The 13334-nt window shown below is 35.9% G+C and overlaps 1 protein-coding gene across 1 annotated transcript; it reads right to left on the reverse strand.

Moving 5' to 3' along the window:
* Positions 1 to 4813: 4813 nt before the first annotated feature.
* On the reverse strand, positions 4814 to 5451 carry LOC126513445 (DNA repair protein SWI5 homolog). Its single transcript, XM_050161828.1, has one exon. The coding sequence runs from the start codon at positions 5371 to 5373 to the stop codon at positions 4993 to 4995; it is 381 nt and encodes a 126-aa protein (XP_050017785.1). The 5' UTR covers positions 5374 to 5451; the 3' UTR covers positions 4814 to 4992.
* Positions 5452 to 13334: the final 7883 nt, after the last annotated feature.

Consider the following 13334-nt stretch of genomic DNA (forward strand, 5'->3'; position numbering starts at 1 on the left):
TGTTTTCTGGGCCATGGTTTCCCATAGTAAGTGTGATTGGTGGGGATACAGTTCTTCAAATATAAGTCTAGCTGTGAGGCTGAGTTTTAAAACAAGAAATTCAGTTCGCAATGTCAGAACTTCTTATAGACATGGTGAATCATGGAGTTACTAGATGAACCTAGGACATAGTGTGTGTCTTGAAAGCAAGGATGATATTGAAAATGTTGTGAGGTAGAACATAGAAAGAACACCGAAACACCTTAAGATATAACCTTATTTTTATGTCAATATACACATACTCTCTCCTTTATGTATGTATTCTTGTTTTATTTTTACCTCTGTGACAAAATGTCACAAAATGTCTGACAAAAAGCATTTTAAGGAAGAAAGAATTTATTTGGCTTACAATTTTGCATTGCAGTACATTATTGGAGGGTATTAAAATTAAGGCTGGAACTTAAAGAATCACAAACTCATTCATCTGCAGAAAAAGATAAATACACAGCTCCTCCCTTGCAGTGTGTGTGTGTATGTGTGTATGATACCTGCTATTTTTTCCCATGCTTAAATATTATGTCTTTAAAAATAAGTAGTTTATTGGAAACCTTTCTGTATTATACAAATATTTTTTTTCAGGAGACATATTTTCTAACTCATTTTGATATCCTTCAGGTTTTCCAGTTATATGCATCACTTAATATTAGATTTATGGTAATTTTCTATCATCCTCATTATTTTGAATTTACTTAGTTGATTATTACTGCAGTACAAAAATGTTGTTAGTTGATATTTGTGTCATATAACTATTTTATTTATATAAATTTTCATTCTTTATAAATTTTCCATGTTTTTGATTCCCTTCTACATCATTTCATTAAGTCACCATCACTTTTAAGAAATTCCTATCTTCATGAAACCACAAATCTCCCAGATTCATGTTGCAATTTAACTGGTCTCTTGTGATATTGAAATGTTCTGATGGTTTTAAATGGCCATCAATTTTATAGGCCCCATTTAAACTTTGACTGAGTTCCAAGAAGTTATTGAATCTAATTTTAGCTGCTCACTCTAGAAAGTATAAACATGTATATTAAACCTTACATACATGTATATAGTTTATATGTATAAATTCAACTTTAATATATTATGAAAATGTGTATAGAAAGCTATATTTTCAAACCCATCCAAAATCAGAAGGTTCATCTCTAAAAATCTCAACATTACACTTATTTTTGACATTGAAAAACAGGTTTACAATTTTCCAAACTTGTTTTTTTTTTTTTTTGTTTCCTACATCTGCACATAAAATTTTTTAAAGCATGTTCCATGCTGAGTTAAATGTACTAACCATAGCAAATATTTGTTTATGGTTCATTTTGTTTTCTATTTTGCAATATATATTCTAAATCTTGTTTTCCAATATAACAAAGGGTAATAATTTTCTTCCCCAATACCCTGAAGTTAAATGTCTTATTATATGTGGTTGTAAGCCACATATGATTGCTGGGAATTAAACTCAGGACCTCTGGAAGACTGGCCATTGTGCTTAACCTCTGAGCCGTCTCTCCAGCCCCTTTACTCAAAGGAATAAAATCTGGCAGATGGATCTATTCCACTTTACAGAATTTGGAAAATTAAAATATGTATACTACAACTATGATACTTATTCAGGTTTTCAATGGGCAACTGCCTTGATCTCAGAAAAGGCTGATTCAGTAGTCATGCATTTATTAGAAGTTGTGGCCATATACTAGTACAAATAAAGACAGACAATGGTTCAGCATATGTGTCTAAGTAAATGAAATTTTTTTTTTGCTTTTTATAATAAAAGCAAATTACACTTGAGGTTTTGTTGATATGAGACACGATTATTCCTAACAGCATCCATCTATTCCCAAGAAAATGTTGAGCACTAAAGACACTCCATTTGGAGCTTGTTTTCTTCTTGGCACAACTGGCCTTTGGGAAAGGAACTGTCTATGCCTCAACCACTGACAATGTCCAGATTGGACAAACAGAATCAAAAAAACAAAACAAAAAAAAACCTGCCAAACCTTGCCAAGACAGGATAATATGGTTTTGAAATTTTTTCCTGCCTCTAAAAGTGATCTGTTAGTTACTCTAGGCCTTGACCAAAGTTGGTTGCTTCAATATTGCAAATGATACTTTGGGTGATTGCCCAGGTAGCTGGTTTTTCTGTTATCTACTACATGTTTCAGAAGCTGCTTAATTGTTAATTGCTACTTCCTGCTTAATCAAGTAATATTATCTCTCTTCTCAATCCTTTGATGGGATTGAAGTTTAGATAGTCATAGATAACTTCCACTTTTAATATAGTCAAGCCACTTCTCTCATAAGACATAGACTCCTTAGCATAAAATGATTATTGAAACATGTAACTTATGCTTCTTGTTTAATATTATTTAAGCTTATTGTAATTCTAGTTTTATACTTGATATCTGGTCTTATTTTATATAGTTTTGTATTGGATTTGGATCTCTCTTAGTTAGACAAAAGGGGGAGGTGATGGGAAACCTCCTTCAGCCAATGGCTTTAAGAACTTGAACCAGGTGGGGACGTGACTTTTGTGTTCCCAAAAAGCCACTGTTCTGCCCAGCTCACTCTCTCTCTTGTTCCTGAGAGCCATACCTTGAGGTTAAACCCCCATTTCTGTTCCATGAATTTTCTCTCTGAATAAAGAAAGGCCTTTGAATACACCATTTTGGAGCCAACTTGGGATTATTTGACTCTCGTTTCCCCCCTTTATACGAGTTCAACTTCGAAAAATGTTGTTGCTTTGTTTAAATAATACATCCATATGTTATTAGTTATATTCTGTGTTTGACATCTTTATATACAAGTTAAATTTTATGAGTTATTTATTCTGTCTAGATGTAGTAATTATTCTAAGAACCATGACCTTAAAGTGAAGAAATATTTTCTCTTTCATGTGGATATCACATAATACATTTCAACATATTTTTTTTCTTATTCACTATCTCTTTAATAAGTAGTCATTATAATTAATATTTATTTTTATATAATAATCTATTAATTTTTTTTTAAAAATCAGGGACTTTGGTTTAAGCAGTGTACCTCCCAAGTATCTGCCTGTGACTGAATAACTGGGTAGTAATAATGTTAAGATATTTAATATAAATAAGATGGCCAACTTTCATTTTAAATCAAGTTCGTAAAGTTATTTGTATTGCCAAGTTTCTCTAGTTTACCTGTGGTTTGTAAAAAGCTTATGTTGCCTAGCAGTCAAGAGAAATGTACAGCCTGTGTATGAGCACAAGTTGTTTACTATTTTATTTCAAAAGTAAACTTTTGCTGCTCTGCCAACCACCCTAAATGAAATCTATCCCACCTTACCAGAAATATGTCATGTTTTTCTGTAGCCAGAGCCAAAGGTGAGAATGAAGGAACAAAATGGAAAAGTACCCAGGCATGAAGTCTATGCATTTCCAATAGCAGCTGCTGGTGTAAGCAGTTCTTGACGTGTAATCATTTTTAGTTGATTTTTAGTGCAAGAATATTTCTTTTTAAAAATAATTATATCTACTTTTATGATTTTTAATAAGGATTTCTCAATTTCTAGTTTCATTGTCATGTATTCAAAAGAACACTAAAACATGGAAATATCTTCATGGTATAAGACATAATAAGGTAATTTAAATATTAAAAAGATACTAATTGTAGGTCATTTGATACAAATTGGACTGTTTTTAATTTAATAACTTTGGTATGTTTATAGGTTTCACCAGGAGAATGAAAACAGAGGAGATATGTGGATATGTGTAGCATATGCAACCAAGGATTCATGTTCACAAGACTGTCGAGTAGGATGACCCCACCAGAGGAAAAGCTGTAACACCACAGTCTCACTCACAGTTTCCTCTTCAAAGCAATAACAATAGATATATATGGTATTAACATTTCTTGCCTTTCAGAAAAAATAATGTTGTGGAAACACAAATTTGCACTGATTAAGTCGTCTCAAGAAAAATATAATCAACCCAAATACATATATACCTAGGTGCTAGACAGTTATAGAAAGATAGACAAAAAGGCAGACAGACAGATAGAAATGTGACAGAAATAGACTTATTAGATATAGAGAGGCACGCGTGTGAGAGAGAAGCCATAAAGACAGAGAAAAGAAATGGTATTTTAAGAAATTGGTTCAACACATGTAATTATGGATGCTGATATACTGAACATTTTCAAGATATAAGCATGGACTGAAGACAAAATAAAGAATGACATAAAAGTTGAAGTTACAAAAAGTCCAAAAGGCCTACTCTGGTATAATTCCTTTTCAGGAGGTCAGCTTCTTTTTTGTTGTTGTTATTGCAACTGTTTTGTTTTGTTTTGCCTTGTTTGCTCTATCTTGCTCATTTCAACTCACTGTGTCCTGATATCTCACTCAAAACCCACTACTGGAAATGTCCAAATCATCAAAATGAATGCCGTGAAATATGCATGATTAGAATGCATCCAAACATCTGAAGAACAGATCCTAGCCAAGGTCACATTGACAATGAACCATAGTCACAAGGAGCTGATAAGTGACACAATTGAAAACCTGGTTATGAGAGGTTTATATCAAGAGGAGATATTATGATAGGTTTTAAGGATGGGCATCAAAGTATCTCTTTCTGTATCTCTTAGAATGTAACATGGTGAATTAAGATCGTTTTAGACACTACAGGCTATTCTTTTTTTTTTTTTCAGAACCACACAGAGACTGCTCATGTTTATTAGCAGAAGGAGAACCCCACACACCCATTCACAAGAACACTAACAATCTTAGAACTGACGATACCCACCCCTCCCAACACCCTTCTTCTCTAAGCCCCACCCTAAACTTAGTTTGGGCCCGTTAGAAAATTTTGGGCTTCTAGCATTTTTTATCTGGAAACCATATGAATGTACTGTCAGGACTGTTTTTCATGTCTCCATCCACTTGTCCCTGTGGGCTGTAGACAAACATCTGCAAGACTCTCCTCAGTCACTCAGTTCTAGATCAAAATCTGGATATAACTCCTTGGTGGTGACACTGCGGGTCAGAGCCAGCTTTCCCAGAAGCATCTGTGCGACATCCTTGATGTCACTGTACTCATGGAGAAGAGCGATATGGTCCTCTAGTTCAATCACACAGTAGCCTTCTTTTACTAACTGGGAAATCTCCTTGTCCAGCATGTCCTGTTTCTCCTTCAGTTTCTGAATGTCAGCTTTCAAAGACTCCTCGCTGCTGTCATCAGGCAGTTCAGTCCTGGGAAACAGACGCGGCGATCGGAAGGGCCCATAGCAATTTCGGCCGAGTCCTGAATCAATCCTCCTGAGCCCCAAGGTCCGAGGTACCCGGATCAGGGTCGTCTGATGCATAGAAGGGTCCAGGGTTGGGGTTTAAACGGCTGCCGCAGCGCCTTCAGGTAACCAGAAATCAGCGATGGAGACCACCAAGCCACTACAGGCTATTCTTTGTAAACCATAATACACGAGTGTGTTTGCTATAACAGATGGTTCTTAATACAAGTGGCACCCAACCATCTGAGTAGAACTCTTACTTTCTGTCGGCATGAATTGCTATAGCCAATATATTTTTGTTTGATACACCATGATAATTTCTTTTTTTTTGAAGCTTGTACATTTTCAGTATATTTTTTCAGATAGTTTTGATCTATTGCATTCATTGAATGCAAGGATGTGGAATCCATAGATATATAAATTCAACTATTAATAACTTGTGAATTTTGATCAAAGTGTTTCTCCCTTTTTTTGTTTGTTTTGTGTGTGTGTGTGTGTGTGTTTTTTTTTACTTTTATATGACAAACTTTTCTCATTTTACATACCAATTCCCCAACTCCCCTCATCTTCAGTGGCTTTCTGGGACACAGACAGGACATGCACAGAGCTTGACAAGAGGTGAGTGACCAGTCCTTCCGCTGGACAACTCACTCTCTAGGCTGTAGGTCCCATTGTAAAACCCAGGCCTCTCCTCCACCAGAATTCTGCTGTACTAGCCAGCCAGAAGGCAAACCTCCTGCAGGAAGGCTGCCTCAACATCACAGCATGGACCCTGCAATCCACAAGTCACACTCAGACCCTGTGACCACAGCTCTCTGGAACACAGACTGGGACTGCACAAGAGCAGACCAAGAGGTGAACAACCAGGCTCTCAGCTGGAATACTCCCTGGAATTATTTTCTAAACAGGATAATATCTGACAAAGAAACTCAATTTATAAAGCATTATAACAATAGATTAATCGATGGTGGTTTTTGTTTTTTTTTTGTCTCCTTATCCCAAATGATATGACCTAGAAGACTGTCAGAGTGTGAAAGCCTACTTATTGCCATTCTGGAATTGCCACCATGGGACTCAGAGAGCACTCACTTATGCAAGTGCTTGCTGTATGAAGAGGAAAAGTTCTAACCTTTTTCTTATTGAATTATTTAATAACCAAAGTAATATGAAAAAATTCTGCCTCACAAATCACTGGACTTTATTTTCTATCTTTATTGCATACCGATAGATAGAGCTGATTTTCTATCAATAAATAAGATTTTATCACACCCCTTCTCTGTTCTCCAACCTCTTCAAGAGAAGCTGAGCATTCTGTTCTCAGTGACTTTCTCTCCAGAAGGCTTATGGGCAAAGTTTCCTAATGAGAAGCATTTATATGAGTCAGGGAAATTTCTGGCTTCATGGAGGTCACTGTCCCCTGAAGACAGTGTACACAGATGTGAGAGGAAGGCAGCTGTCTTCGCTGAGGCCAATGTCCTCTGGAGAAAGTTACATACAGATGTGGGAACAGATGTGAGAATCTGCGACATTTCCATATTACTTTTAATAACCAAAGCTGCAAAAGCAGAAATTATATGATACAGAACACTTTTCTTAACAAGAGAACTATTCAGTATAAAAAGTTAGTAAAAGTGATACGTTTTAAAAGAAATCTTATGCACTTGAATGCATAAATTGGAGAAATTTTAACTTCTCCAATATTAAAATATTAAACAGTTTCTGAGAATTTCACTCATGATCTATAGTTATGTAACTACTGATCATTATTCAGACTGGTTTTTAGCATATGTCTTATCTTCAACCTACTGTTAAGTTCGGTGGTTTTACCAGCTGCTGAGTGAGAAAATGCTGAAAATTCATTCACGTGCGCAGGATCTAAGATGACTGATTCCAACACTTGAAAGATGAACTCTCACCCACAGAAAGGTTTTCTTCTCAGAGACTCAGATTCTTTTTCTGTTTCAGGCCTTTATTTCTGATTAAAATTATGTGATTGCAAGATCTAAATATTCCCCTTAAGAAACATCACTGCATTTCAGCACAATTATATGTGTGTGTATCTCCTACAAATACACACAAACACACACACACACAGAGAGAGAGAGAGAGAGAGAGAGAGAGAGAGAGAGAGAGAGAGAGAGAGAGAGAGGTATGTATCCTACACTTAAAAGGCCACATTGTTTTAATCTAAAAGGGTAGTAAGCGAATTTAGGTGTGGTGTAACTATAAGTATATGCCGGAAGTAAGAGAACGACAGTATAAAGAATTGAACTAAGTAACTTTTGAATGGAAGTTTTGAAGAAATTATACGAAGCAGAAAACATCCGTCAAATCTCAAAGAATGGTTGCATAAACAAGATATGCATAATTTTAATGTCAGTTAACATACCGATGCGGTTAAGGAAATTTCACAGAGCCCCATTCCTATTTGAAGCCCTATGGATGGCTGCTGAGAAGAGGAAACTAGTTTTCCCTAGAGAAAAGCTTTCTTATATCTTATCAAATCTCAAGAGACATCCCTAAACACATATACATCTAAGCAACAATAAATGGGCTAAATAGGATGTTTGTGTGGGGGATATGTACTGTGCTGTGTGTGTGTATGTATTTGTGTGTGTGTGTGTGGTGTAAAAATAATCATTAAAGAAGAAAATATGACCTTGAAAGCAAGCTAGTGGGGCCCTTAAAGAAGTTAGAGGGGAAGTAAAAGCAAGGTGAAAGTACTGCTAACATTGGTGCTAACATTCCCAGTATATGAAAGTCTCAAACAATAAAAGAAAATTAAATTAAAAAGGAAACATTATAAAGAGTAATCGACAGTGTAGAGAAACTATTTGCCCAGCATAACAGTATTCTTGGATGCATGAACTCACAGTGGCTGTGACGACATGAACAAGAACTACATGAGATCCAATCAACTTAAGTCGCAGCATTGATGGAGCAGAATTTCTGTGTGAGATGTTACTGGTAACTGCTAGCAGCCGTTTGAACAAGAAGAAAATTACTTCATTAGAAACTCCCCATGCTTCAGTACATGGTCTTACTCCCATGCACCTGCTGCCAGCACTGAATTGGAATAGTGACTGTCCAAACAAAGAACATAAACTTTAGAGGGAACATAGAGGGAGGATGAGGTTGAATTAAAGGATATATTGGAGAGTGGGTTTGACCAAACGCTTTTTGTACATATAGGAAATTCTCAACAAAATACATAGTGACAAAGTGGATAATAATTTAAACTATGGTAATTCTTCTATTTGCAAGCTAGGGAAATAATTTATTACATACTATGATTTGCCCAAAATTAAAGTGAACAAGAATCAAAAATAATGCTGCTATCCTATATAGTATATATAAAATTATACTAGATGTACTTAGCATTTCATTGACAAATGGACAGGTTTAGAAGAAATATGATGAAAAGCATCAGGGATGCAAACGATTTTGATTTCCTACTAAAACTGTCCTGGAATTTTTCAAAATCATTAATGTTATTGATTATAACACAATCATTTTAAATAATTTTGCTAGCTGAATATTTTTGGTATATTTAAATCTGTGCATTGTGTTTCTGACATGTATTAATTTATTTTATTATTTTGTAATAAGTATATTGTATTTACATCATTTCTATTTCTTATCTCTCACCTCTAACTCCTTCTATTTCTGCCAAACTCTCTCTTAACTTAATGAATTCTTATTATTTAATTTTTATTGTTTCATATATATATATATATGTGTGAGCCAATTTATGAGTCAATATATACATGTGTTTAGCAATAGCCATTTACAATTGGAAAACCTATCAAAGGGTTCATCCCTTGTGGGAAAAAAAACACCTAACAGCCATTAATAGTCTGTAGATCTTTATCTAGGCATGGGGATTTGAAAAATTTGTTTTTTCCTCATTGGTATGTCAACCAGTGTTGCCATTGTGCAGGTCTTAGATCTTGTTTAGACAGCCATAGTGTTAAGATTTCTTGGATGTTACTTCCTGTCATATACAGAAATCACTCACTTAGAAGATTCCCTGTTTTCCTGATTTTATCTTTTGTCCCTTCTCTTCCACTCTGCTCCCTGATCTTAGGTATAGAAGTTGTGTTGTGTAAGTATCATGGGGAAAGGAAACCCTGTGGTCAGTATTGTCTGGATTTTGACAAGTTGTGGATTTCTGTGATCACGTTTGTCTACTTCGGTAAGAATTTTAGTGATGAAAAAAGGCATGCTTATCTGTGGATATGAAGTTAGGGCTTTAGAGTGTACATGCAAATTAAACTGGTTTATCAATATGGCAGCAGTAAAGTCTTCTCTAGAGACCATTTCATCCATCAGGTACAGGTAGCTACAGTAGAGTTATAGTACCAGGCACAGATATGTCCAATTTAGTGGGACTTAATAAAATCACATGACTAGTGGTTAATTCTGTGTGCACCTTTGGAAGTCTCTTGCTATGCTGTTCATTTTGTTGATGTGGATAGGCTTTCTATGGAACCACAAAATCTCTTGCATATCCAAAGAAATCTTGAACAAAAAGGAAAAAGCCGGAGGGCTTATTAGGCCAGATTTAAAGCTGTATTACAGCACCATAGTAATAAAAACTTGGATAAAATTGACATACAGATAAATAAAACAATATAGAAAACTTAAATATCATTAGAAAAATTACAACCATCTTATACTGACACATTAAAAAATTATCGTCAACAAATATTTCTGGATGTCCACATGTAGAGAAATCAAGTTGACTGCTTTATTATCTCACTTAATGTTATAAAATCTAGGATATAATTTAATAACATTAAAGAGTAATACATTCTATGAGTAGTATACCAATAGACTCCATTTATGTGATTTTCCTATTTAAGAAATTAAGGCAGAAAAAATTTATTACTTAAATAGATATTGTAGATTGAGGTTCTGTTACATATAATTATGAGCACTTATGCCTAATCCACCCTCATATTCACTGTTAACTGTTGATCCTCTTCTGAATTTATTAGGTGTATAAATAGAAAACTTTAATATTTAAATGACATGTAGACATTAACACAGTACATTTTAATTCAAATATCTGACACAAAAATAACTCCAACAATTTAGTTTAAATGTTTGACACAAGAAGCAGTAAGAGATGGAACTCATTAATGGCATTGTACCAATACAAGGAATATAAAGCTCTGACAAGTGTCAGTCAGAATTAAAGTCAGTGAATCGCATCTATAATAGAAAGGAATAGAACACATTCTATTTTCAATAAGCAGGAAAAAGAAATGGGCAATATTGCATGGCAAAACCCAATTCTGCTGAATATCTACAATAGTAATTTTCATAAAATTTTTAATTTGCAATATACTTTTTAAGCTAAGCGTTTGTACACATATTTTATCTATTATTTTGAAATATCAAGCAATTTAAAACAAGACCATAATATATAAGTTGAAGAACAGATAGAAATCTAAAATAAGTTAAAGAAAAAATAAGCTCATAATGCTGTACAAAGACCAATGAATTATGAATGTGGATTCATAATCACTGATATTTGGATATCTGAACAGAATAGCAGTTGTTAAGCAATAAGCTAATAAGCCACATCTGAGCAGTACATACACACACACACACACACACACACACACACATACACACACAAACACAATACCTATACATGAAATAAAAAAACAAGCCTAATTAATACAAACCATTCAAACTTATCTCCATTATCCATAAAGCAACACTAGACCAAGAACATAAGCAATAGGGATTTGAAAGTGTGTTCATTTTCTAGGAAGTCGTGGGGACAACTAGATGTCAAGGGTTTTATTACTAGGGTGAGTGGAAATTCAAGGATGTTTCTAAGTTCTCGTATTACCTATTCCCATGTTCCCTACTCTCATGTTCACTATTCTCTCTCTCTCTCTCTCTCTCTCTCTCTCTCTCTCTCTCTCTCTCTCTCTCTCTCTCTCCCTCTCTCTCTCCTGTTGGCATACTAAATTTCATAAAATTCTCGTGTGCTGTTCCTGTCTGCACAACTTTTTCCTTCTCAGTATTTCCTAAATTCCTGTAATTAGAGGGGCTATACTGAAAATTTTAGATCATTTGAGTTTCAGAATGATTTATATTTTATTAAACATTTATTTTTTGACATAGCTCGATTTCAATTCAGCTTAAGAACCCATTTGCTCCTTACCTTATATTTATGAAGGAGCAATAAAAATAATTTTAGGATTGCAGAACTAGGAAGGTTGAGAAACCCTGCTTTAAAGACAATGAGATTCAGGTTCCTCCTCTCCCCACCCCCCCCCCCCCCAGTCCTCATATCAGGTATTACGTTTCTTTTCAAGAAACCCTACTAGCTCCCTCTACTACTGTGATTCCTAACCCAGAGTTGTATCTTAGAAATGGAGCTCGGTAGTATTCTAATGTGTATATATTCCACACTTTCTTCATCCATTCTTCTATTGAAGGACATCTAGGTTGTTTCCAGGTTCTGGCTATTACAAATAATGCTGCTATGAACATAGTTGAACAAATGCCCCTGTCATATGATCGGGCATCTCTTGGGTATATTCCCAAGAGTGGCATTGCTGGGTCCTTGGGTAGGTTGATCCCAAATTTCCTGAGAAACCGCCACACTGCTTTCCAAAGTGGTTGCACAAGTTTGCATTCCCACCAGCAATGGATGAGGGTACCCCTTTCTCCACAACCTCTCCAGCAAAGGCTATCATTAGTGTTTTTGATTTTAGCCATTCTGACAGGAGTAAGATGATATCTCAAAGTTGTTTTGATTTGCATTTCCCGGATCGCTAAGGAGGTTAAGCATAACCTTAAGTGTCTTTTGGCCATTTGAACTTCTTCTGTTGAGAATTCTTTGTTCAGGTCAGTGCGCCATTTTTTAATTGGGTTACTTAGCATTTTAAAGTCTAGTTTCTTGAGTTCTTTATATATTTTGGAGATCAGACCTTTGTCTGTTGCGGGGTTGGGGAAGATCTTCTCCCAGTCGTGGGTTGCCTTTTTGTCTTAGTGACAGTGTCCTTTGCTTTGCAGAAGCTTCTCAGTTTCAGTAGGTCCCATTTATTCAATGTTGCCCTTAATGTCTGTGCTGCTGGGGTTATACATAGGAAGCGATCGCCTGTGCCCATCTGTTGTAGGGTACTTCCCACTTTCTCTTCTATCAGGTTCAGTGTGTTCAGACTGATATTGAGGTATTTGATCCATTTGTACTTGAGTTTTGTGCATGGTGATAGATATGGGTCTATTTTCGTTCTTCTACAGGTTGACATCCAGTTGTGCCAGCACCATTTGTTGAAGATGCTTTCTTTCTTCCATTGTATACTTTTAGCTCCTTTATCGAAAATGAGGTGTTCATAGGTTTGTGGGTTAAAATCTGGGTCTTCTATACAATTCCATTGGTCAACTTCTCTGTTTTTATTTGCATGCAAATGGATGGAAATAGAAAACACTATCCTGAGTGAGGTAACCCAGACCCAAAAACATGAACATGGGATGTACTCACTCATAATAGGTTTCTAGAGATAAATAAAGGTCAGTGGGTCTGTAATTTGATTTCCTAAAGAAGCTAAATAAGAAGGTGATCCCAAAGAAAAACATATAGCTATCCTCCTGATTATGGCAAGTAGACAAGATTGCCGGGCAAAAAATGGGATCTTGGCGGTGGGGTGGGAGGGGGGTAAGGGGAGATGGGGAGAGAAAAGTGAGAAGGGGAGGTTGGGGGGAACTTGGGAAACGGGATGATTGGGATAAAGGAAGGTTGGATAGGGGAGCAGGGAAGCACATATCTTAATTAAGGGAGCCATCTTAGGGTTGGCAAGAGACTTGGTGCTAGAGGGGCTCCCAGGTGCCCAGGGCGATGTCCCCAGTTAGTTCCTGGGGCAGCTGAGGACAGAGAACCTGAAATGACCCTATCCTATAGCCATACTGATGAATATCTTGCATATCACCATAGAACCTTCATCTGGAGATGGATGGAGATAGAGATAGAGACCCACACTGGAGCACTGGACTGAGCTCCCAATGTCCCAAGG

Source organism: Alexandromys fortis, unplaced genomic scaffold (genome assembly GCF_014885135.2).
Source record: "Alexandromys fortis isolate MF-2015 unplaced genomic scaffold, M_Fortis_MF-2015_v1.1 scaffold_137, whole genome shotgun sequence".
Taxonomy (NCBI): Eukaryota; Metazoa; Chordata; class Mammalia; order Rodentia; family Cricetidae; genus Alexandromys; species Alexandromys fortis.